The sequence below is a fragment of the Cottoperca gobio genome, chromosome 20 (genome assembly GCF_900634415.1).
Source record: "Cottoperca gobio chromosome 20, fCotGob3.1, whole genome shotgun sequence".
NCBI classification, from domain to species: Eukaryota; Metazoa; Chordata; class Actinopteri; order Perciformes; family Bovichtidae; genus Cottoperca; species Cottoperca gobio.
In genome coordinates, this window is record NC_041374.1 from 654,185 (window position 1) to 681,707 (window position 27,523).

The following is a 27,523-nucleotide window of genomic DNA, read 5'->3' on the forward strand; positions in this document are numbered from 1 at the left end:
CAAGTACTGTGTCGGATAACAGGACATTTGCAGATGAGTGTGCAATTACCCACATGGAGTTCAGTTTACTGTAAGTTTTCTTCTGCCTACTACTTTTGTTTGTTTAATATGTTGACTGTTGAGTTTCTGATACAAATTTACCTCAACAATGAACAGATTCAATCATTGATGTTCTCCAGAATACTGCTCGCTCTTCAAGTATTGTTTGGGATTTCTAAATAGAGTTAGCGAACAAGAAACCTTTCTTCTTAAGTCTTTTTTTGCTGCTGAAAATGCAATGCTGTTAAGAAATCCTCACCCATTCCTTACACACTTTCCATGAACCGCTTCTATTTGTATGTGTAGTGGATGGAACCGTTTGCAAACTGCGTGATTTGGTTACTTCCTTCTTTTCCAGTAAAGTATCTACAGCAAGAACCAACAGCAACACCCGTTCAGTAAGCACAACACATTTTTCATAATTTTATTAAGAAAATAAGTATAAAAATATAAATATAAAACAATATGACTCGGCATTCAAAGAGCATGAATTGTCAGTGTATGACACTTTTCCTACAACATACACTTTCCATTACATATTACACATATATGATGAAATGAATTCACAGTTTGACAAATAAACTGCACCGACCACTCACATGAACATTGCTTGTCAAACAAAGATAGCAAATAGTATATAGGATGTCCATCATTAAAAACACTTTGTACATTTACAGTATTTAATGGAGGTGGCTGGAAAAACCACTTGACTCCTTCCCTTCCCTACCCCACCCAAACCCACTCCAGAGCCATTAAACATTGATAGTATACAATACTACTATCTCTCAGGTCAATTACAAAACACATTGTCCACACTATTGTTCACAAAAAATCCTAAAATTCAAAGGCATTTTTACTGATTATGATCAAAAACAGTAAAACTTTGAGAATTATACTCTATCTCCATTAATGAGAAAGTTCAACTCAGTTCAAGTCTTAAATTCCACAAGTCCATTGAAACATTTTTTATTTGTGTGTGTCAGTGCGCGTGTGCTTGCACGCATGTGTGTGAGAATCAAATAGACGACTAGTTAACTAGCGAGCTAGCTAGCAAACTAGACAGATAAACATAGATAGCTGGATATATAGGTAGACCGACAGTCAACTAGCTGGCTAGCTAACTAGACAAACGTCTGTCTGGCTAGCTAGCTAGATAAACATACAGAAAATATAGGCTTGGAAAAAGGGAGACCCCCATGGCTCGTCTAGGTCTCCCTGTCAGGGCTCTTCCCTATGTACATCTCTGCCAACTTTTTAAATTGTGGTCCCCAGTTGCTGAGGTAATCGTAATCATGGTCCCCCTCAGTGGCAGCAGACTCCAGTGAACTAAGGGATTCTGCCAGTGACCCACTGCCCTCGTAAGCGTACGTGGCCAGGGAGTCATATGGGGGCGCTGTTGGATCTGAATCATTCTCCTGAAGCCTCCCGTTAATGAAGTCTCTGACATCCGTGTTATCCTTTATAGGTGATGTCCTCCGAAAGGGAAACAGCATTTCAGGTATGATGTCCCTGCGTAGCTTGTTAGCATCCATCACCTCTGGGTTGCGCAGTGTACCAATATCAAAGGCCTGAGTGTCCTCCTCTCCGCCTCCTTCATCATTGTAGCTGACAACGTTGTCTCTGACATCCTCTTTGGAGATGATCAGAGGCTCCTTCTTCCTCTGTCTCCTCAGGGCAGCAAACAGCACCACGATCACTGCACAAAAAACAGTGGGAGAAAGCTCAGCATAAGATGTGTGCCTCCTAACATGTGTCATGCATTAAAGAGCACAGGGGAGCAGCAGCGCAAAGGGGAGACTCACTTGCTACCAGTTATGAATCCCCAACACTGCCTCAGGCATTCACCTCCTATTATTAAAGATTCAGGGTAAAAGCTTTTTCTTTCTTTTTCCCTTGAATGACACATTCACTGTATAAAATGCACGGCGGCAGTTAGAGGAGCCTTTTTTCTCTCTCGAGCACGCAGCCTCATATCTCATCTCCTTCATTCTTTTTCAGCAGTAAAAGATAATCAGAGATTGCAGAGTGAGCATTTTTCCAGAGAGTGGCACTGTGTGGTAGCAAGTTTTTATATAAACCGATAACTCCTCTGAGAAAGCGTGAAGCAATCTCTCATTTAGGACGAGCACAAATCCTGCCTCACCTGTGCTCCTTTCCTCTCCTTATTTGTCCTACCAGCAGGTACTGTAGTTCTCTACTTGCCTCCCACCTGGGTGTTAATTACAATGCCTTCAGCATGGGTTGTATGGGGTGGAGGTGGCTGTTTATGAGGTTCTTTACGAGCATGTGTGACTGACCACTGCCACAAGTTTAGACAGGCCACAAGACTGCACTGAGGAGGACCAGAGAGAGAAATGCTTTCCAGCTCAGCACCTGCCTGTCGGAGTCAAGCAGAGGTGAGTGAGACAGTCTGTCAGGGGGGTTCAAGCGCGAAAAGCGTCAGATAATGAGCAGATGTCATGATATTTTGCTCAAGAGGAGAGCAGGGAGTTTAACCTTCAGTGCACTCGATATGAGAGAGAAGATCTGCCCACCGGCAGACCCACAGTTTTATATTTGGAGTTAAAACAAGCAGATGGAAGAAAAGCTGGCCAATACTTTAATTTGCTTGTATCGCTTGCTTAGTCATGATGCAGATCAAATGGCAAACTCTAAAAAAGACAGTACACACAGATAATTACACACGTGCATTCACACATTCATGAGGACTGTTTTATCGAGCCGTTCAAAGTGTGCAATGAATTCTACCGTCGTATCTATTCGGTCAAATGCTCCCTTTTAAGCATTACGCTTGGCCGAGAGAGGTGAAGTTCAATGACAGTTGAAAGCCATTACTTATTGATATGTCCTTGCACTACACCGTTCTGCGTTTTGCTGGGTAAAACGATAGGCACAGTCGCTGTTGTGCCCTGTATGCTGTTTCACACCGCACTCTATCACGAGGAGGACTGAAGCAGTGCTTTAGAATGTCAGGGAATAACATGCAATACCATTTTGTTAAGTGGATTTACTTGCCAATGATTGTAGCTTATTATTTTCTGATGGAGATCTGCCGTCTATAAAAAAATATTCAAAGTAGGAACGCCCCGGTATGGGGGATGGTTGGTGGGACAAAGTCTAACGGTTGCATCTAACAAAAGACGATGCAGTTTTCTTTTAAGTATGACTAAGATCTTTCAAGTAGTTCCGTGCAGTTCGGCTGCTCGTATGTTATTTCTGGGGGACAACATCTCCCTGCATCAACAACTGTAAGTATTTAATGTCACAATAATGGTTTGAATACATTAATAAGATAAGCGGTACCATTGGGGAATGATGGCAGAAATGCATATTTTTGGTAACATTTTATTGATTGCAGCGAGGTGGGACAGCTTTCAATCGATGTCCTGTTTGTAACGATAGACCCTGTAATAACAGAGATATTCACAGCTTGTTCTGAGCGGAGCCGTTGTAGCAATGGAGGTTGAAGTGGATTGGAAGGACGCATGCTTCACCAACGCCAGCGTTGATATTAATTCATGTTGGGGTACATATCGGTTTGAGAAAAAGACACAAAGTCAACACTAAATGAGCAATGATTCTTCAATCAAGTACTATTCACCTCTAAGTGAGACTTAGACACAATGTACAATAAAGCTTCTAACCTCCTGGTTGCTTTCCAAATCAGTTTGTTCTTAAATAGTAATCATCCAAACAGGGTTATGCTAATACATTGTTATTGTGTTGTATGATACTAGGGCTGACTGTCTACCCTGACCTACAAGAACAAAGCTGCTCAGTATTTATGCGACTTCTATTTGGGTCATCGACGAGTGAGGAAACTGGCTTTTTGTCCATGTGGCTTTAGCCTCGGTCTTTAGCCACTAAGAAACTTTTACAGGGTCCATGTTTAAAAAAATATAAATAAAAAAGCCAGCTGGCAAGTTTTCAAACAACTCCAGGAGCCAACATTAATTAGTCATCTGAGCCAGCACAATCGGCGGTTGCTGGCTACAAATGCTTCGTTCAACTCTGAGCAAAATTAAAGACCCATTGTTTTAAAAATAACCAGAAATGTTAAAGTCTGCCACCGTTCTCCTTTAAATAGCACATGTGCGATGCCAACATGGAAAGCTTAACATGCATAGCAACAGTTACTAAGGGGGCGTGGTACAGCAAAAGATGGAGAGTCTCAGGATAAAGTTGTACGTTTTACAGATTTCAATGCCCTGCGAGGCCAATTTGTGATGTTTGCTTCTGGGCAATATCAATGACATTGATTTGACTTGAATAGAAGATCCGATTTTGTCGCTATAAGCAGGAACTGCACCCGTAGCTGAACAAAGAAACAAACATCTCCGGGCGGACAGGAGGGTGCACATGCTCATGCTTACTGAGGAGGATGATGACACAGAGCAATATAGCCACCAGAGCTCCAGTTGTGAGACCATCTGAGAAGGGCAGGACCTCGGGGTTACAGGTCTGCATGTTTCCGCGGCTGTCACAAGCGCACACGCGCACGATCAGCGTGCTGGTGCTGCTTTGAATGGGGTAGTCATTGTCTGAGATGACTACAGGCAGGAAGTACAGGCTCATCTCACGCCGGCTGAAACCTCCCCTCCGCGTCAGGATATTGGCTGTGTTATCTGTGGAGAGATGCACATGAGTAAAGCTTGTCAATAATGAGATGTTTCACTTAGTTAAGCCATTATAGAGAAAATAATTATAATCTCTATTTCCTTCTCTTTGTATCCTTTGACAGACGACTAGTAATCACTTTTCCAGGGCCATTTATAAGTACTGGCATCATGAGTAAAGACGTCTAAACGGTAATTAAAACAATATTAATAACAACCTGTGTTATTTGACATTATAAAGTTTTTGAGCAAACTCCGCTTAATTAGTCTCATATAGTCATCATGTAGCTCATTCTAAAAGCACACAAGCATAGTGGCCACACTTAATTAAAGTCCAACGTTTCTTTAAAACAAAACTGCACTTATAGAGTGTCCATAAGTCTCTGCTGCCATCTTTTGTCTCTGATACATCCTGTGAGTTGAGAGGCTTTTAATTGTTATTTACAGTAAACATATTGTTAAACTATGACGAGGCACACTGCAGTAAACAGATCCATCATTTAAAGATGTCCAATCTGTTTCTGCAAGCGTGCCGAACAACCTCTGCATTTCTCTCCCCCGAGGAAGGGTTGTGAGAAATACCACTTTTCACATTAACATAATTGTATTGTATGACAGAGAAAGCAACATCTGTCTGTAACAATGCGGCAAGGTGTGGGACGACTGCCCACATCGCTCTTCTGTAAATTAAACTATGGACAATAACAGTTTTTTTAAGAAAGCGCACCAAAGTTAATCAAAAGAAACCAATCACACATTGGAAATGTATAATATATTCTTGTCAGATGTATTATTTATATTCTGTTCCAATTTATGATTTTGTTATGGCCCTTAAAATATTCATCATATCAAACCTCATTTCCCTGTTCGACAAATCAAACAAAATTCAAATCTTACGACTTACAATGTATCGTTTTATTCGAACATATAAATGTGCATCTTACCTTCCCTGTCAACGATTGTGAAGTTTGGATTGCTGGGATTTATGCTAAAGACAAACTTGTGTCCAACGAGGGGCTCGTCCGTGTCAACAGCACTTATTGTCTGAATGAGCTGCGGAGAACAGAACAAAGTATGAGCAATCACATGAAAGCTTTTAATTCTTCTTCTTAGTGGGGAAATTTAAAAGCATCTAATCTTAGACGCATGACACAGAGCAAAGAAATAAACATTTAGTGAGAGGTAACTGCCTCCAATCAGATACACTGTAGACTAATCTGCAATTAGTGAGGAGCGTTTGGATAATTAAAGGAGTCTGAAACTATAAACACATGTGGCGGCAGTGTGACGAGATGTGCCCAACACAGATCCGTCGGCGTGCGGCGTGCATGTGGAGCGAGCATTGTGGATGCAGACGCTTCCTCGGTAAATGTCAGGAAGTGACTGATAGATGATCGCTGCCAACTTCTGTTTGGCTCTTTGCCCACTAACAATGGAAACTGTGTCCTAACGTAGTTCTCCTGAGAGCCTCACAGAACTACATGTGCTGCCTGCTTCCAGGCTCCTTTTATTGAAGGTCATTTCTACATCCATGTAATTATTACAATATGGCTGATAATTCAGCAACATTATGAGTCATATATACTAAAATGATGGCACGAGCCAGACTCGTCCTCTTTTGGATATTTCATTTATAAGATCATGCATTTTAAGCACCTGTCCTGCTTTGACATTCTCACAGACAAACGTGTCATAGGACATCGCAAACTCCGGGGCGTTGTCATTGACATCCAACACCTTGATGAACACGGGCACTCGAGTGGTCTGTCGTGGGTTATCTGAAATACATAGATTACACAAATAACATGAGTGTGTTTCTGAAGAGTTAGACGTAAACAAAGCACCACGACAGATGTCAGCACATGTCATAAGTCAGGAATTGTAACAGACAAAACATTACTTATTTCAGTAGCCACCACGGAGATGTTGTGCCATTTGGACATTTCTCTGTCCAGTGCTTTGAGCGTTGTGATGGTCCCGTTCACAGAATCAATGTTGAACAGCCGCTCTAGATCTGTGTGGCGATCAATGGAGTATCTGAGAGAATAACACACAAACATCTTATTGTTTACAATATAACATCAGTGTTTCCCCTACCATTGTCTTGGAGGGGCGCTGCGCCCAGCCAACGGCACCCCGGGACCCCCCCCTACAATTCATGGTGTTTTTTATTTTTTCTCGAAAATATAAAAAAAATATATATATTTTCTCACTTTTCACATTTCACATTTTATTAAATAAACTAAACACTAATGCTATTGATCTAATTTATGTGCACGTTCAGTGTGTACCGTCTACTTTGCGCATTCACATTCTCTTCGTCGCTCCGTTTTGCGAAGGGCGGGGCTTCGCACCTGACGCACACACACGTGCGCACATGCATACAGAGCGGAGGAGAGGAGAGAACTCCCCCCCCGGCACCCTTCCAAAGCAGTAAATCTATGCGAAACACTGAACATTACGTGTCGCTGACACCTGCATCCCTGTTGTAGTTCTCATAACATGAAACTTAGTTCTGATCTGTTCTGCTTGCACAGATCTGCCTTCACAGGACAAACACTAAAGTAGCTCTTCATATAAATGTTTTACACAGTACATCACTCGTTGCCAAAATAAAACGTATTCCGCACTCTCCAATGTTAAATGATGATGCATCTTTCCCCTTGCCAGCTCATTTGTCAAAGTCGACTTTAATATTCCACTGAAATTTGAATATGCAACACAATACGCCATGTTGCATGGAACGGGAGTGGCATATCTCCTTGTCAGAGACGGGCAGACGCCATATGTGTGGAAGGGCGGTGCTGAGCTGTGTGAATTGATACAGCAAATTAGGCTTTTTGACTTTGTGCAGTGCCACAAAGGGCTTACATCATTCTGGGAAATAAACGGTGTCAGTATTCACTTCACAGGGACGCCGCCATCTTCCACTGGGAAATAACCAGGAGGGACCCATGAATAATATCCTGCCCCCCCCCCCCCCCCCCCCTCCACAGTGACACAATGTTAGGTTGATGGATTAGATTCAGCCATGCCGAGCACATTTTCATCCTAAAAAAAAATAAAAAATACTTTGTATTCAACCATGTTCGTCTTGTTGTCTTATTGGTTTTATACTAGTACAATTAAAGCTTCAACAATGCGTTTTGAAAAACATTACCACACTAGAGCATTACATCCAGTTGGTTGGGGAGGAAATATTTGCTTAACAGGTCAGTAATTGATTTCTAAGTTTACGAAACATTTGATTTCCAAGGAGATTGGATTTTTTTTGAAAAGGTAGGGAAGGGACCTGGCATGTGGCTGTGACAGTGTTTCAGCTCTAACATACTTGACTGGCTTGTTGTCAGCGTCGGGGTCCCTGGCCGACACCACACCGACGAAGCTGCCGGCAGCCGTGTCCTCGTGCACCTCGATGATGTAAGGGTTCCTGGTGAAGACGGGAGGCTCATCCACGTCCTCGATGGTTATCTTGACCGTGGCGTAGTCTTTGAATTGCAAGCCGTGGATGAACCTTGCGTCTAAGTAGGTGTTTCTCACCTCCACTCTGAACTCGTAGTCTCTCTTACTTTCGTAATCCAGTGCCTGGAGATGAAAGAGCATCAGACGTCAAGGTGTAGACTTTTCCATAAAAACAATCCGCCTTCAGGATTTTAAATGGCAATTCATTGCATTTCATTTGTCTGCCTTTCTTTTTTTGTCACACTCTAAATTCTAAGTTACAAATCCAAGTGAGGAAAAGTGATCTCGGAGATCTCGGGAGGGGGGCAAACTCGTAAGAGTTCCTTGCAAAAGACTGCTTTATATTATTCATTTCACAGGCTTAGGTTATCTGACTTTACACTACCGTTGCCACTTGAAATAAAGTGTGTCATATGTCTTTCTTACATGGAAATGTTATCATGCGGCATTTTCTTATCAGGAACTCTTCTATTCTTTCTTTCTATTGAAGTTAAGCGTTCATATTTAGACGAGATAAAAAAGACGGCTCAAATTTAGTTCAATTTAAAACCTAAACTAAAGTGTGAAGAATTAAACTACTAAAACATATTAGACAGCAGGTTTGTAAAATATTGGAATTCACTGGTATGTTATTCAAAAATAAGACTTTTATCTGGAGATTCAAAGACATATTTGTAATGATATAACTTAAAGTGTTTTATTTAGATGCTTTCCATGAAACACAGTTTATTGAATGCTGTTCATTGCAGCTTCATGAAAACACGTCACTTGTCTCAAGAAGTGTTGTGTCTGATTGCACAGCCATTATCGCACAAGTGATGTTACATGACTGCTCACAGCGGCTTCGTTTGATGCTGCTTGCAGACGACAAGACAAGAAGCAGTGAAGTACATAAAAGGAGAATAGAGAACGAAAAAGAAAATGGAAAGAAGGAACAAAAATAAATTACATTTTTGATTATGATGACTCCCTCCTGTGTGGTTTGGTCAGTGATGATGTTGAATATGTCGTGACCCCCGACGATGCTGTACTCCATCTCAGCGTTACGCCCGACGTCCGGATCATCGGCCTTTATACGTCCAATGGCGCCTCCGATCTCTGTGGACTCCACGGCAGTCACACGGAAGGAATCTATACATGGCAGTGAATGAAGAAATAAGTACAGACCCGCTGGTGTGCTTAAGTGGAGAAGAGATTTGTCTTCACTGTGGAACAAAAGTTCACTCGTGTTTAAAAGCCTATTACAAATCATTACAGCACGGGAAGATATGACCTCGCTCTTACGGTTAGCAAAGCGCGGTGGACTGTCGTTAACGTCGGAGAGGGTGATGCTGACTGTAGTGGTGCCTGAGAGCCCACCCATCTGTCCAGCCATGTCTTTGGCCTGGATCACAACCTGGTAGTTTTCCTTCACTTCTCTGTCCATGCCAGGCAGGGCTGTCTTGATGGTGCCTGGGAGACAAAACACAATTTAATGTGAAATCTTCATTTCGGAAAATGTATTTGCTGCCTTACTGAAAATAAGATTAAGATCATTTCCATCCCTAGAAAATGACATTTTTAAACTACTCATTTGGTTTGCCAATTACATTTTGAGTGGAAATGTAAATGCTGCTTGGATTATGTTCCCCGGCAGCGTTTTTCTAGTGTCCGAAGGGCTTCATGTATGTGCAGCATGCACGTAGGAAGCATGCACGTAGGAGGTGGTCGGGTGGATGTGCCTCCACAGTGCAGGACTTTAGACGTTACCACACAAAAGACGACTTCAGTGGTGTTGCATGTAAAGAGCCCAGCTGTGTTTTGTCAGATTCACTGTTCTTTCTCTTTTCTCCATGTTAAATAAACACATCCAACTTACAAATAAGACATTCTGCAGTTCTTGGAATGGACCTTTTGATAGAGCTATGTGATCTGTTTCCCTCTGCTCCTACCTAACAGTCACAAAGCTGTGTTTTGCAAGTAAGCACACTTCATAAAATGTAAGACATTACTTAAATCTAATTTTAAACATGCTGCAAATAAATTATGTGAAACATGTCTTAAAAAGGTATTGCCTTGTAAGCTTTTTTTAAATTCATTGAGAAGTGGTTTCTTACGAAGTACAAAGACAAATATGCTTGTTCAGCAGTCTTCTGGAAAGTCAGTTGCACCAGCTGTTTGTGAGTTCAAACTTAGCCTATTAATAACATAAAGGTTTACTCGGTCGGTGTAGGCACAACCAAATTAAATTGCACCTCACAGACGTTCTTTCGCAGGACTTAGTTTTATCTGCTACAACAACAAAAGTGCAACGTTTGATCCGACGAGGTGAGCTCGTGTACACCCACAGTCTTCCTGATGACGTGAGTTTATGCTTGTTATCAATTCAGACGTTTACCAAGAAAGGATAACAGATCTGCTGTCAGCTGACCTTGAACACCGAGCGGATAATACGGATGCACTTTCACCAAGTGGGTATTATGCCACTGGAGCAGCGCTCACCTTCATCACTACTTTTGTGAACTAAATGTATGTACATGATGAAATGGAAATATGTTGCAACATAGTTACAATGTCGTTATTATTTGACAAATGAAATATATTATTATACTTTTTCAGCCTGTAATGTTACAGCCTATGTTCATGTAGCTCTGCCTCGTGAAGCTTGCACCTCTCCATGTCCTCTTCACAAGACATGTGACGGCCGAGGAGCAGCTGATATTTGAGGTCTGTGGAGGTGCTTGTATAATCCTGCTCAGCCACAGAAGGATTATCTTGTGGGCTGGCATCTTGACTATTCATATGACTGGATTACAGGCTGGCTGACTGACAGGCTGGTGGACTGGCTAGAGGGCGCCGTGATTGATGTTTGTTTGGTTGAAGGTCTTCAGAGCACGATGACTGGTCCTGCATTCCCCTTATTGTACCACAACATAGGCGACCTTTAGCTGCCGGACCACGTTGCTTTGAAACTTGCTCATACTGGCTATGGACTCGGGAAGGACATTGTTCACAAACAGCTGGTGCTTACTGGTAAAAGACGTCATCTCATTGTGTTCCTAAAGCTAATTCACAGGTTTAGTGGAGGTACATATTGAGTTGTAGAGCTTCAACCGCACTGACGAGCAGCTTAAATTCCCTTTATTTAATTCTCAAACACTTTGCAGTGCTAGAGATCTGTTTACAGACATGCATAACATTAGAGAGAAGTACCAAGAGATCCTGCTGGCTTCGCCTTACCGTTTTCAGAATCCACAGAGAAATACGGTTGTCCCTGCAGAATGCTGTATACAAGCTTGGCACTGTTCCCATACGTTTGATCATCAGCATCATTGGCAGTTACTGTGGCAACAGATGTACCTGCAAAAAGAACATGCAAAGTCAATGATAATGCCAAAGCAGTGATACTGCATGGCACGATCAAGTAACTGATTCAACGTATTTTCATTTACGTTTGAGAGAATCTGCTATAAACGCAAAAGTTGTTTTCAGCAACGCAATACGTTCGACTGACTGATCTATATTTCCATGTCAAATAACAGGGCTGCGGAGAAAATTAAATTAGTTTTCTACAAAAAGGCAGTGATGTCTTTAGTAAATTGAATCAGTAACAGTCATTTCTTCTCTTTAAGAAAAACAACCAGCTAGTTGCTGCAGCTCGCTTGCAGACTGTAGCCGGGTCTCTTGCAGCACCTCAGTGGAAATGATTGCTTTGAATAAACCTTGGTGTCCTCGTGGATGGATCACTTAAATGTCACGGAGACTACGTCATCAACACTTGAGTAAGGTTTCTCTCTCCTCAGTTAATATGTAATAACAATTACATGATTGTTGTTCTGTTAAATATGGAAAGTGTACGCAAAATAAAATCCATTTTTAAATTCATATAACCAGTTCCTTTAGCTTAGCAAGGTCATATTACTGATGCATTTCTTTCTGACCTCTGTTGTCAGAGGCAGAGGTGTGGAAACATTAAATACATACTGACAAGCTTCTCTGAGGAGCTGGAATACATTTAATGTGCTCAGGGACACTGTATATGTATGTGCTCAGGGACACTGTATGTGTATGTACTCAGGGACACTGTATGTGTATGTGCTCAGGGACACTGTGCGTATGTATGTGCTCAGGGACACTGTATGTGCTCAGGAACAATGTGTGTGTATGTGCTCAGGGACATTGTGTGTGTGTGTATGTACTCAGGGACACTGTGTGTATATGTATGTGCTCAGGGACACTGTGTATATGTATGTGCTCAGGGACACTGTGTATATGTATGTGCTCAGGGACACTGTGTGTATGTACTCAGGGACACTGGGTATATGTATGTACTCAGGGACACTGTGTATATGTATGTACTCAGGGACACTGTATGTGTATGTACTCAGGGACACTGTGTGTATATGTATGTGCTCAGGGATACTGTATATGTATGTGCTCAGGGACACTGTGTGTGTATGTACTCGGGGACACTGAATGTGTATGTACTCAGGGACACTGTGGGTATATGTATGTACTCAGGGACACTGAATGTGTGTGTACTCAGGGACACTGTGTGTGTATGTACTCAGGGACATTGTGTATGTACTCAGGGACACTATGTGCTCAGGGACACTGTATGTGCTCAGGGACACTATGTGCTCAGGGACACTGTATGTGCTCAGGGACACTGTATGTGCTCAGGGACACTGTATGTGCTCAGGGACACTATGTGCTCAGGGACACTGAATGTCTATGTGCTCAGGGACACTGAATGTCTATGTGCTCAGGGACACTGAATGTGTATGTACTCAGGGACACTGAATGTGTATGTGCTCAGGGACACTGTATGTGCTCAGGGACACTGTATGTGTATGTACTCGGGGACACTGTATGTGTTCAGGGACACTGTATGTGTATGTACTCAGGGACACTGTGTATGTAGTCAGGGACACTATGTGCTCAGGGACACTGAATGTGTATGTACTCAGGGACTGTGTATGTGCTCAGGGACACTGAATGTGTATGTACTCAGGGACACTGTATGTGTATGTACTCAGGGACACTGTATGTGTATGTGCTCAGGGACACTGTATGTGTATGTGCTCAGGGACACTGTATGTGTATGTGCTCAGGGACACTGTATGTGTATGTGCTCAGGTACACTGTATGTGTATGTGCTCAGGGACACTGTATGTGTATGTGCTCAGGGACACTGTATGTGTATGTGCTCAGGGACACTGAATGTCTATGTGCTCAGGGACACTGAATGTGTATGTGCTCAGGGACACTGTATCTGCTCAGGGACACTGTATGTGTATGTACTCGGGGACACTGTATGTGTTCAGGGACACTGTATGTGTATGTACTCAGGGACACTGTGTGTATGTAGTCAGGGACACTATGTGCTCAGGGACACTGAATGTGTATGTACTCAGGGACTGTGTATGTGCTCAGGGACACTGTATGTGTATGCTCAGGGACACTGAATGTGTATGTACTCAGGGACACTGTATGTGTATGTACTCAGGGACACTGTATGTGTATGTGCTCAGGGACACTGTATGTGTATGTGCTCAGGGACACTGTATGTGTATGTGCTCAGGGACACTGTATGTGTATGTGCTCAGGGACACTGTATGTGTATGTGCTCAGGGACACTGTATGTGTATGTGCTCAGGGACACTGTATGTGTATGTGCTCAGGGACACTGTATGTGTATGTGCTCAGGGACACTGAATGTCTATGTGCTCAGGGACACTGAATGTGTATGTGCTCAGGGACACTGAATGTGTATGTGCTCAGGGACACTGAATGTGTATGTGCTCAGGGACACTGTATGTGCTCAGGGACACTGTATGTGTATGTACTCGGGGACACTGTACGTGTATGTAGTCAGGGACACTATGTGCTCAGGGATACTGTGTTTGTGTGTGTGTGTGTATGTATGTACTCAGTGTATGTACTCAGTGTATGTATGTGGTCAGGGACACCAGATGTTATTAAAAGTGTTATTTGGCAATATGAAACAGTATCAATATCAAAACTCCAACTACAGGGACAGGGTATTAATAAATACTAATTCTATATATTTTTTCTTCTTTTCATTATTTTAGACATCCTATACTATGATTTTTTTAAATAATATTTTTCAACATGCTGTACTATGACTTTTTTTCATATTTTTTTCATATTTTTAGACATTTTTACTATGACTTTAGTCATATTTTTAGATATACTTTACTATAATACTTTTCCTATTTTTCCACATGCTACATATGAGCCTCCACATCCTGGCATGACAGGTGCTTGAATATGTGTCATGTGTGTGCCAACACAATAAAAACGATATAACTAATGAATATTTAAGTATATAAAGAGCTCAGTTCCTCTCAGATATCCTGTCATTGAGACACTTCCATATTAAGTCCTGCATAATCCACCCAAGCGTTTCAATAACGCCACATTGCAAATAATGTCCTTGGCATTCAGGAGACCTCTGCCGTGTCCTGTTTGGGTCTGACTGTCTCCGTGCATACTAATGAACCCTTGAACATCTGTCCCACTTAGTCCCAGCACTGATAGCATAAAAGGGAGCTGCTGATTTTTCATGGCTGGCTTGCTTGATTAACCAGTGTGTTCATTTTGAACATATAAGGCAGTTTATCAGTCCGGAGACGAGTAGTTGTGACCCTGATCCAACTTCAGCCAGGATCCATGCAGCCGAGAAGTCTAACAACAGCACATTATGAATATCAAGTAGCATTGTTATTTGTCATATAGACAATTGGCTTTTGATTTACCCTTGATTGCTCTTGTGTGTTAATTTGCGGTTGCATAATTAAGGATTGATGACAAGCCGCATGCATTATTTTCATAAGCTTTGTTTATATCCATGCCAATTGGTTTATTTATATGACTTGAATGGAATGAAGTGAAATGCAATGAAGCAAAACATTAATTGGAAAGACTTTGACAATCTAAACTTCCAATATTTCTACTGCCTATTAAAAAAATGGAAAATGGCATAACTTGTTATGAATGCCCAATGAGCCTGGCTAAACAAATAACAATCCCCAAAAGAGTAAATAACTGTGAAGAACTGGATCCAGCGTCACAATAGGCAAGTACATCTGACTGATAAACAAAACTGTTCAGAGTTGAGTTTTTTCTAAATTGCCTGAAAAAGTGTTTCTTGCAGCTTTTTATTATTCTATAATTCCTTTTCTTGAATCATTGTTTAATCCATTGAAATAACAACAAAGAGTAAAACAAAAGGCCCATATACTTAATATTTGCCGGAGTCTAAGGTGACTTTCTAAAATTGCACAACAGTTTCCAACATAAAACAGGGAAAAGCAGCAAATCCTCACATTTAAAGCTCGGATAGGAACATGTTGACCATAACTTACCAACTTCAGACATTTCAGGGACACTGGCGAAGTAGATTTCCTTTGCAAACTTTGGCTCGTTGTCGTTGATGTCGTGAATCTTTATGTTGAATTCAGTGTCGGGCTCCAGCTCTGCATTGGTGTTCCTATCCAGGACCTTTGCAACAAGCGTGTACATGGCCTTCTCTTCCCTGTCCAGCCTCTTGGTGGCATGAATGTCCCCGGACTTATCATCAATCAGGAACAGGCTGCCTGCCCCATCTCCAGTCAGAACGTACTTCACGTTGCCTTCACCTTTGTCCATGTTGGAGTGCAGCTGGAAATTAAATAGACATATTTTATACAAGTCAAACTTGTTGATGAGTGATCGTCTGGCATGCACTTCAGACTGACAAGACAACAAACTAGAGTGATCCAGAATATAAGTCCTAATCATTGCACATCAACACCTCTCCTCATAATAACTAATAATAGCGTCTCCTAGTTTGCTTGCCAATTGTTTCTCTTTCGTTTCCAGTGTCAGCTGACGTGTGAACTCCCCCCCCCTCTACAGTCACACTGTCTCTTGTTGCTACTTTTTTCATAATGAAGTTTATTTTCATTTACCGGAGATGGGGCTCTATCTCAACACTTTGGTACGATTGTGTTCTACATCCCTCAAATGATTGAGTGAATATGCAGTAAATATATATATATATATATATATATATATATATATATATATATATATATATATATATATATATATATATATACATATACAGCTTGTGCTGCACGGCTTGCTCGGGAATTAATACATTAGATATATTATCTGGTGAAGGGGACCTCAACTACATTTAAAACATAATTTAGATGTGTGGAAACTAAAGTAATCTGCTTCACTCTCCGAACAGAACATCGCCACAGTTAAGAGGAAATTAATCTTTTGAAAAAATGATGAAAACCTGACCTTCAGCAACATTTGCTAAATGTAGTCACCTCTGACCTATGCAGCACCTTGAAGTGGCTCCAAGTGTAATGGAGGAATCATGGTGGCATACTGTGACCGACACTTGATTCAAGCTCATTACTGTACTGGATCTGTCAGCAGATATATTTGGAGCACTATCTCATGGGTTCACATTTTAAATGACAAGTAGTTGGGGACACAGAATGTACGTCAGCAACTTATTAATATTAATGTCTGCATGCTGTGAGGAAACTAATTATTTTTTACCCGCAGTTGGAAGAGTGATGTCAACAGTACATCTTTGAATGGGAATCAGAAATGTATTGCCCGCCATTCTCAGGCATAAAAAATAAATAAAAAATGGGATGCATTTGAATACAAGACGCTGTCAAGTTCAAATGAACAATGTGCGCAGTATTTGGTGTCGTGTTTGAAAATATTTTCATGCAGATGAACTCTATTATCCAAGGTTTATTAAAATGAAATTTCACTCATGTTGAACTTTCACATTTATTCCAGTGAATATGGATTCTCTCCTGAGCTGTGCACCAGAGAACGGAGGATTTATGACGTGTTATGGATGTGAAGGCTGCTACCGCCATTGACTATGAATGACAGGCTAATTTTGGTGAGCAGGAGAGTGTTTGCATTGAAATGGGGTTCATATCTGTGGTACGCACATTTACTCCCGGGAAAAAAGAAATCTTGTGTAGTGCCACAGTCACATTTTCTCTACTTTGAAGTGCATTATGAAAAGGTATTGTATATTGGTTGCAGACACAGGGACATGTTCACTAAGCAACGCTGAACAAATGAACATATTTCATCACTAATACTCGGAACTGGTACCATTCAAACACACCTCTCTGCTTCCAGTGTGATAGTTAGACCAATACAATTTCACACCGAGTCAGACTGCAAGTATTTGCATTTTGTAAAAATCTTTTGATTATATTCTTCAGTAGTTTTCATCTGATTATTTCCATTTTTCCATCCTTGGTTGTTAATCCTGTAAAAAAGGAGCCTGAGAAGCAGAAACAACAAACAAGGAGCCATCAAAGGAGCTGCACCCTATGCAGCTTAGCTGTCTACAGGATAATGGGAATCTTACAGTCTTTGCAGAAGCTTGTGGTATGCATTTTACATATTTCCACTATACATGTGGGAATGCATGCCCGCACCTCCTGCACTTATTCTAATTATTGGATGTCTACATAACGTCAGCTTCCTAATCATATGGGTAAACAGATCTTCTCTGCACGGCTATATAGACGTCTCCCTGAGTGGTGGTGCAAATTAAAAGTTTTTCAGAAGGTAATGTTGTGCTGAGTTATTATGAGATGACATGCCATGTATAAAACAATGGTGCTCCTGTGCATCTTAATATGCCACCAACACATATGTTTAAGATTTGATTTCTGCTAAAAATGATCCATATAAATGTTAATATTTCAGTGTGGCTTAAAGTGTAGAGGCAAAGCTGCGTACATTTGTATTTGACATATAATGGAGGCGAGCATCTATCAGGTACTGTAAATCTATAACATCTAGTACGGCCAGAAATATAATAGCATTGAGACTATTGACAAAGTGAGGCACAAAGTATTTTTCACACAGCTTTAACAAAATCAAATGTTCACACTACCGCACTATATTTGCAGAGATTTAGTGGCTCTCCTTTCAAGGCCTTGCAGCACAAACACAGCCTTTTCAAGGCCTTACAACAGAAGCACAGAAGAGAGCCTTGATGAGTAAAATCGCCTTGCACAAACACTGAGGAATTGTCAGTAAAGCGGCGAAATCATTGGCAATTCTTGTCAGGTCTCTGGTTAGCATTACTCGGTGCTGCAAAGAGGAGATAGCAAAATAGAGTGCAGAATGGATACAGAATAATTACCCTTCCTCCCTCTTTCCCTCGGTCTCCTAAGACAGGCAGAAATCCTTTACTTTTGGAACACATCACTATAATGTATATTGTGCAGGTTAAAGTTACAGCTTACAGTATATCTAGCGTGCTTTGTAGTTTGTGCAAGTTCTCCAAAATGCACGCAGAAATGTATCAAACTTGGCCTTGCAAGATATCAAGGATACTTATTAGCGAATTATTAACACAACAAAGTGAGCTTCCAATTTAGAGCAGCACATTTTCCTTACAAGGCACGAGACAATACGATGCAGGATGAGTTTAATAGGATTTAGTTCACTTCAAACACGCCACTCAAATGCTCCAGAACCCAAAGTTTGTGGTTGTATTGCTCAGCATTGCAAGTGCTCACACTTCACAGCCCTGCTTAAGAAGTAGGGCACCACAGCTGCACACAGTGAGCGCTCACACTCATTATTGGCCCCGTGAGAGTCAGTTACAATGTGACATGAGGGTTTTACGCTTGATGCATGGACAGCCACTGTATAGTATATTTACCATTATATAAAGATATCCTGCTGTGTTGGCAGTACATACTGAGCTCAGAGCTCAATACCTTATTTAACTAATGCAGTTATTTTCCTTATAATTCTGTGAGGTATCCGTCAGCATCACTCAGTATGTAAGCTTCAAAGCAGCGTGCCTTTTGAACACCTTGATAAACAGTACGAGCTGCATTTATTATATGGTGCAGTCACAGGGCTGCTTCCTTTCCACTGAACAGTGAGCCGTACAAGAGCGTGGCTGTTCTTTACATCACATCTGATTGGCGTAATCAGGAATTCATCCTCAAGTGACAGTTACTGAGTGTGTGTGGGTTGATTGGAGAGCTTTGAATGAATGTGAAATAAACAAGGTCTCCCACAGTGCACCGCAAAGGCCATTAAATGATCTTTATAAGGAGGACCATCGAGGCTTTGATGGCTTTGTGCTGGGCATGAAAGTGTTTTTTGCATTTGGTCTCTTTGTTCTCTCCCTTTCTCTTTCTCTCTTATTTGTCTGTTTGTCTGCCATTGTCATTATCTAGCCACTTTTTCATCTATCCATTGCTGTATCTATTACTGCTGCAACTATTGATTGTTTTCATTGTCATCAGAATTTCACATAATAGAAAATAAAAGGCCCGTAATCATTTTCCGGAGCCTAAGGTGATGTCTTCAAATTGCTTGTTATTTTCTGACAAAGGGTCCACAAACCAAAGACACTCAATTAATAATGATATAAACCAACAGCAGACAGAATATCTGTATAGTTTTAAAACAGGAACCAGGTAACGTTGACAATATGACTATCTACGAACCAGTAGTCAAAATATCAGATTGATTTCCTGTGAATGTACTTTGACTAATCATTGCAGCTCTAATATCATGAACTTGTTGTGTTTCTATTCATCCGTCTTACAACTTGTTTGCAGAGATGCATTTAACGATAATATCCATTATTGATCAAGCCGCTCACGCTCTTCTTGATTAACTGAAATGTCGAAGCGATAGTGAAATAAATGACATTCACAGTTTCTCAGAGGCCACGAGAATGTCTTGAGTTCTCTAGTTGTGTCTGTGTAATAGTCTAAAACCTTAAGATCTGCCCTTTACTGTCGTATATGAGAAAGAAAAACGGCAAACGAGCAGCTCGATGCAGATCGTTTTTTCAGACTGTAAAGATAAATCGATTATCAAAATAGGCGCCAATTAACTGTCGCTTGATCGACTATTTTTGCAGCCTCTGCTTATTTCCATCTATCAAACCCATAACTTGTTCTCTATCTGTCTCTGTATCTATCATTGTCTGTATCCGACTATCAAGTCTCTCTCCATCTCAAACTCCCAAGTCAAACTGATTGAATTAGTGATACGGATCGCCGCAGCTCCTTCCGTAACGCAGAATGTCTGTATACGTCTGCCCTGTTTCCCCCAACCCCTACCCCCCCCCCCCCCCCCTCAGTAATTTATCACAGCCGCATGTTATTCTGACAGTTTAATAGTGGATGATATTGGACACAGGAAGAGCGGGGAACTGGTGGATGCGATTGCTGTCATGCCACGGAAGTTGGGCGCCAGAGAGCATCAAAGAGTGGAGAAGAAAGCCACATCGCAGCAGTCACCGACATATCAAGGGATGGCCCCATTTATAGTTAGCTTTTACTTTGCTGCTTCGTCACATAACGCAACAAGGTGAATTTCATTGGCCTTCTTGATTGATTTGTTTTCCTCTTCCTCCTCCGTCTCTCCATATTCCATTTATTTTTTGCTGTTCCTTTCTCTTCACCACATCAGGATGATGGTTTCTGCAAAAGAAGTTGTCATATCCCCCTACTCAACCTTGCACAAGACACTTGTTTACTCCGGAGAATGAGGTGTGTGATGAAAGCCAGCTTTCTATGAGAAAATTGGCTGTCGACAGTCACCTCATTTCCCTCCCTCGAGTTGATAACTGTAGCGTTCCCCATCACACCTGTCTTTATAGTGCGAGCAGGGTTGAGCTGACAAGAACCTCTCTGATCTGGGTGGGTGGGGAGGAGCATTGTCCTGAAACTCTGATTCATAGGAGAAAAGTGTCTCGTAAGAGCTACTTCTTGTCCCATGAGACTGAGAGTTTGTCTTATGTGTGCCGGTTTTGTTCTTGTCTGGACCTTGACCTTTATATTGATAATTAAATGTGTACCTTTGTGTTTTTCCTCACACCACCCATAGATTTACAGTCTTTGTCCAAGTTAGAAAGAGAGAAAAGAAAAGCTCCTACATGTTTTACACTTGAAAGTGGAGTATCAGAGTTTGAGTTATATTACAGAGCGATTGGCAATAGGCCTATTGTATTACCTCTGCCAAGGAGGTTAAGGTTTCTGTTCAGTGTGTGTATTTGTTAGCAGCGTTATGGAAACACTACTGGCTAGATTTTCATGGAACTGGAGAGATGGGGGATGGCCTCGGCAAAGGTCGCCCCTCTCTGAGTGCCCTTCTAGTTTCTGTTTCTTTTTGTCATGTGACACAATGTCCCTCCTCAAGGGGTTATATTGGAACAAACAGTGTATTTGTTTTATAGATATGGTATTATTAACTGATGTCAGCAGTGATCACGAAGCCCGTCTGGCAACAATAACTCGTATTGTTAAAAAAGCCACACGTTGCTGAAATATTATTTTTATGTTGATGGCATCTGTACAACAATAAATCAATGTGATTTAGGTTTTTGAGGTATTGGTATGCTTTTCACTGAGCAAGCAGTGTGATAAAACAGTGCTGTACAAAAGCAGCATGAAGGTAAAGAGAGCAGTTTATGTGCACTCGCTGTGTATCTGATGGCTCCAGTTAACTGTGCCTGGAAGAGCCACATTTCTGGCAGTACATCCGTCTTCAGCCAATTACATCAAACACTATACCTCAGCAAGCTAAACCTTCTACAATTAGTCTGCAGACAATGTGTTAGGGTACGTTACCTTGCCGACATATTGATGGTCATTTCCTCCGTATTCCTCGAGCAGAAAGAATTGATTCCACATCCATCCGCGCTTGGACCGCTGAAGAATCCTTCCATCACTCTCTGGCATCCCAAACAGATTCCCAATATTCCCAGGTGTGAAAGGCAGGGCAGTACTGGGCCACAGGATAGAGAGCATCAGGAGGAGCACAACCTGATTGGTTATCATGGTATCCAATCAGCTGGGAAACGTCCTTGATGACTTCTTTTGTTATTATGGTAGTAAGCTTCTGATAGGATGAACACTGGAAGGCAGTGTCACCAGAACAGACATTGTATTCCTCTCTTTGATGTCCTTTAGATCCCTGTGAAAAGAGGAAGCGTGAGTCAAGAAGCACATTCATGACATGTTCGTATATGGCTCTGAATCCAGAGACAGATTGTGGAATACTCCAGGGCACCGCTTATTTACACAAACACTCTGTACGCAGTCTTTCTTTTGCAACTTGTTCTCGCAGGGCAGCTAATTATGCACATACGTGTATTGTGTGAGGGAAGCTTGAAAGTCCTGATTCTGTGATGGGAATTGTCTAAGATTAATTTTAGTGATACAAACCAATTTAGAAACCTATTTGGGTATATTGTTTTTCATAAATTTAAATAATTTAATAAGTACACAAAGCTTATTCAGGAGGAGTCGTTAGACAAACTTCTAAAGAAGTGATTAATGACTGAAATAAACACAAAGAATCCCTGCAAAGTGAACGTATCAACAAAAGAGTGCAATCGACACAGTGCATTTGTTAAATGAAGTTAACTCACTGCAGCTCCGGCTCCCTGGCATCACTCCGTGTCCTTGTATTTGAGCAGTAAAGGAGCGAGCAGCACTTTGCTAATTATAAGTTGCAGTACTGATGTTATGCAAACAGTGCTTCGCAGCCGGTGAGTGTATTTGAACAGCAGAATACAGGCATCTCCAGGAGCAGAATGCTTCTGACGCGAGCAGCGAGCAGCGCGTTGAAACACTCCACTGGAACTCACATTTTATTTTCTATGTCCCGCTTCACACTCATCCAGTTCCAACGCTACAGAGCAACCTCCACTGCTGTGTGAAGAGTCCTGCTGAACAATATCTTTTCCATCCCCCTTACCAGGACGGCACACTATCATGTTTTTATTGGAATAAATTGTGCGATTAACACAGTTTGAAAGACTGCACTAGGGGTTACAAGAGAGCATCAAAAGAAAACCACACAATGTAAATACTTCTTTTTGTTTTGGTGGCTCAATTTGTTCAATAAAATAATGTTTTAATATCATTTCTACAATCTGTTGTATTTTAGCAGAAGAACAGTATACAGTTATCTATATGTTCCCCTTACCTACTCTACCTGTAGTACTGAGGCTTAATTCCATAGATTCATATTCCTCAAATATGTAATTATGTACTAAATAAAGAGAAATCCACAAAGACGTGGGGAATTGCCAAAAGCGGCATACTAACCCCGAGGTACGTGTCAGGCCTTGTGTGTTGTTGGTAGTCTTCCTCTGATACCTCACTTGGGCTGCGTGCCCACCATGACTCGTCCTGATAGGTAATTTGGGTGTGCATGCATAATTTATGGTCTTTTGGAAGTTAATCCTAATAAATCTTGCCTCTCTTCCTTAAAGAGCCCATTTAGTAGGATTCCCGTATTAAGGGGAAGAGTACCCGAGTTATCCTCACAAGCGCTCACTGTGTACCTCGGGGAACGCTGGGTAAAGGCACATTCTAGTTTAGCAATCCTCGTTCAGAGCTCTTAAATAAAGAGCGTATTGTCAGTGGAAGTGTTCACGCGAACAAAGGGCCTGTTACTGTCGATGGACATGTCGTATGGTTCCATTGATGGAAGTGAAGTACGGAATATAAATGAATGTAATCCTTAGTGCATAGTGAACTATCTCAATGTAAAACACTGCTCATTGTGCTCCCTTTAATCGGAATCATTTCCAAGTATTCAGAATACTTTTGGGCCCAGTTGAACATTGCCATTAGAACTTAACATGCAGAACGATGTGAGATCTCGTCCTGCGAGAACTGTCCAAACCTTCTAGAAATATTTTGACGGCGGAGCATAAATTAAAATTCCCTCAAAATACTGCTTCAGCAGGAGGAGATAAAAAATATATGGTGTTGTAGATTGCTGATCCGTGCTACATTTTTTATGTTATTTTCTCGTGCATGCCCATAATGTGGCACGAGTGTGACACGTGCATTTCCCGAAATCAGGAAACGCCGCCTTGCAATTAATCTAGTCTGATGCTTGTGATTGCATTTTCTAATTATCATTCCAGCCTGTCCTTGAGTTTTAATAGCATTCTGGATATTAATCTTTGATGTGGTGTGCCTATTAAGCATTAGGCCAGTGTGTCTTTTCAGAATTCTTCCAAACACTCCATTAAAGGATGAGTGAGCGTGCTGAATCAGGGCCAGATCCTATAGACTCAAGCTGACTTATCTCAACTCATTCAGCATATTAAATAGTGCGGTTTATTAAAAGCAAGTTGTTTATGATCAGATTAAGTTGTAGACAGCTTATATGGCTTGGCGTTAAAAAAACAGAGATGTAAAGTGACAAAATTGTTAAATATGCTTTTAAAAGTGTTGTCTAGGGTTGTTATTCTTAATCTTGGCCGAGACACATTCTGGCAAAAGCTCCGCTGTGCTCCATTTCTATAATCTGCAAAATTATACATTCTTGTTTTGCTGAATAAGAATATCTTTGATCAGATATGAACTAGCTGTTCATCAGGATATTCCTCCTAGAAAAGCACAGCCTTGCACATTAGTCTGTATAAACTTATACGCACATGCATCCCAAAATTGAACATTCAGGCTTCTCCACAAACCTTAAACTGAGCACTGCAACTAAGCACTTTTATGGCTTTTCTGACTTTAGTAGGACAATAATTATGTGCAGCAGAAGTCTGGCTGGCAAACCTTTGCAAGAGATCTTGCATGCATAATAAATTGATAATCCTCTATACATGGAGGATATAAATACCTAAATTGACCATCTGTTCTCTATGTAGCTGCAACCTTTAGCACATCGTACTGTTTACATGTTTTTAACATAACTCTGCACTTTCATCCAGAACCTCCGAAATGTAACATTTACCACACAGACAACTATTTATTTTAAATAGTCAGCGGACTTTCTAAACTCATATTTTGATCAAAAAAATTAAATACATTTCTTACTTATTAGGGTTTACTGAAGGTATCATATAAGCTAACACCTCTAGAACCAAGACACACACACACACACACACACACACACACACACACATATTCATACACATGTGCAGATTGCGTAAGGGTGGGGCAAGACAGTGAAGCATCTACCATCCAAAAACCTCCCATCTGCTACACAAATATTAAGCACATTAAACTGCTGACATTCAAACACAACTTGGATTATAGCCGCATGTCGTTCTGTTGAGTTCAACAAGTGACTATATTGTACGAGAATCGTAAACACGGAGTTACATTCGTTGGGAGAGGGAAAGACAAAGATGGAGAGAGGGCAGAGGAGGGTTGCAAGGTCACAAATCTGCTGCCACGATGAGTCCGGATCATACCTGCACTGTTTATCCAATATCACAATTTACGGCCGGTAAATGCAGCGTTTCTGCAGTGACCAACACTAACTGTATGTGTGAGTTGGGTGCAAGGAACTAGTGTTTTGTGATTGGCAGTTTGAGTAGCTCCAGTGATTGCTTGCTGGTATTGACAGAGCAGCGCGGACAGAGTGTAAATCTAGCATGAGAGGCGATGGTGTACCGAGCACCTGTACAAACCTCCACTTGGTGGAGCCCTAGACCTTCCCCAGTCTGCCTGCACTCGCTGCAGTCTTTGGCAAACCACAGCAAGCTTTACTCATGTTTTGAAATCCTTTAAGCAATTGTCTGATATAGTGCACACTTCCTCATTGAAAAGCTACTTTAAAAGGGAACACAGGCTTCTTTCTTGAAAAGGGTAAGTTCACAGTGAAAATGTAGCATAAAATCCACTCTGTTGTGTCAAAGAAAAATAGCTTACAGAAGGTGAATGCATGTTAAACAAGGTGATAATAATCATTTAACTGAACGCATCTAACTATGAAGGAAAGTCTTTCCTGGCTTGCATAGCCACACACTGAGAATATAAAGATGCTGGTATTTAATTAATTAATTTAATGCCATTATTGTTTTGAGAAAATACCCTAATTTACTCCTCCCTATTCAATGTTTCCTCACCGACGTCTTTTCCAAATTCCTGTTTCATCCTTTAAAGGCAGCTGTGAGAATGCTCCTGAGAGCTTAGTGCCTGTGTGGGAGAATAGATGTCCACCTCTTTCCTTTTTTACCACTGAAAGGTCACTCCATATCTGACAATAATTCAGGGAGCCTGTTAGTGGCTAATTTGCACTAAACAGTAATGGCGTTACATGGATGACCCAGTGCACATTACTTACAATATATCACTTCGGTGAGCGTAAAGCTGTCGGTGAGTTCGGCAGCACACCCGAGGACTCTGCGTTCAGCGGCAGCGAAGAAGAGCACGGGGTGGATTAAGTTTGTGCTGTGGAGGATATGCACATGTACATACTCGGCAGCACTGTTGGCTGCTCTCGTCGCGCTGCTCGAACACCACGATAAACACCTCCGTGCATTTTTAGAGATATGAATGGTACAGTGCCTCTCCATCAAATCTGCCCAGAGCACATCACAAGTCTGATTCGCCCTCACTGCATCCCAGCAGGCAGACACATACAGATGCACACACACACACACACACACACACACACACACACACACACACACACACACACACACACACACTAACATACGTTCTCATATATCACGTATGTGCACGTAGTCGAGCACATGCATGAGCATCCACCGGTGCACAGCATGGAGTCAGAAAAGCACTTTGGATTGGGTGATAAAGTTAAACTAATATTTAGAAAAGCACAATATGACCAACAACATAATGCCCACATTAAAGTTGTATATGCAGTGTTCTTCACGGTGTGACAGGTGTCCTGGGCTGTTTAATTTTATTTTTAAGGGAACGGACATAAGATAAAAAAAGACTTGTGGTCATTTGTATGTTTGTTTTCATCAGAATAAGCTTAAAGTTCCACTGTTGAGAACAGACTGTGGAACTACCACGTTACATTTCTCTTTTTTAATTTTCAAGCACACCTTGTAAATATATAAATTCTAAAGACACGCTCCAGATTAGAGTATTGAAGAGCAAACCTAATAATTCCCTCGTTCAGCCGACTGAGCTGTCATCAACCTCTTTGAAGTTGCAACACTTCTTCCCATGCGATCTCCACTCTGCTGCATTAGTGTAGCTTTGTCACAGTGCAAAAAGCCCATCATCCCCTGGAGTCTGAAGGCAGACGCAAATATAAATATATCCTTAAACATTAACCAGAATAAAAAGGCCCTTACCTTTTTGATTGTCACAGCTTAGCATCCATCTGTGTCACTGAGTGCACGGTACTGTGTTCCTACTCCTTAGCAGTGCTTAGCGCTGGAGAATCTGACTCCTCACGGCAGTGCTTACATTCCAAGACTGACAACAGCACAGCTGGTGTGAATGTGTATGGGAGTGTGTGTGTGTGAGTGTGTGTGTGTGTGAGTGTGTGTGTGCGCGCAAGAGAGAGGAGAGAGAGAGAGTCTCCTGCCTGCTTGCCTCCCTCACTCTATGCTTGTCTCTTTCTCTCTGCCCTAC

General features: G+C 41.4%; 1 protein-coding gene across 1 annotated transcript; it reads right to left on the reverse strand.

Annotated features, from left to right (window-relative positions):
* Positions 1-447: 447 nt before the first annotated feature.
* Positions 448-27,523, reverse strand: LOC115025464 (cadherin-10-like). Its single transcript, XM_029457744.1, has 12 exons — positions 27,241-27,523; positions 21,776-22,121; positions 15,488-15,782; positions 11,337-11,456; positions 9,402-9,569; positions 9,067-9,248; positions 7,987-8,240; positions 6,556-6,692; positions 6,312-6,433; positions 5,600-5,708; positions 4,413-4,664; positions 448-1,735 (listed from the first exon to the last, which is right to left on the reverse strand). Exons 2-12 carry the CDS (start codon positions 21,983-21,985, stop codon positions 1,245-1,247), a joined length of 2,340 nt encoding a protein of 779 aa, XP_029313604.1. The 5' UTR covers positions 21,986-22,121; positions 27,241-27,523; the 3' UTR covers positions 448-1,244.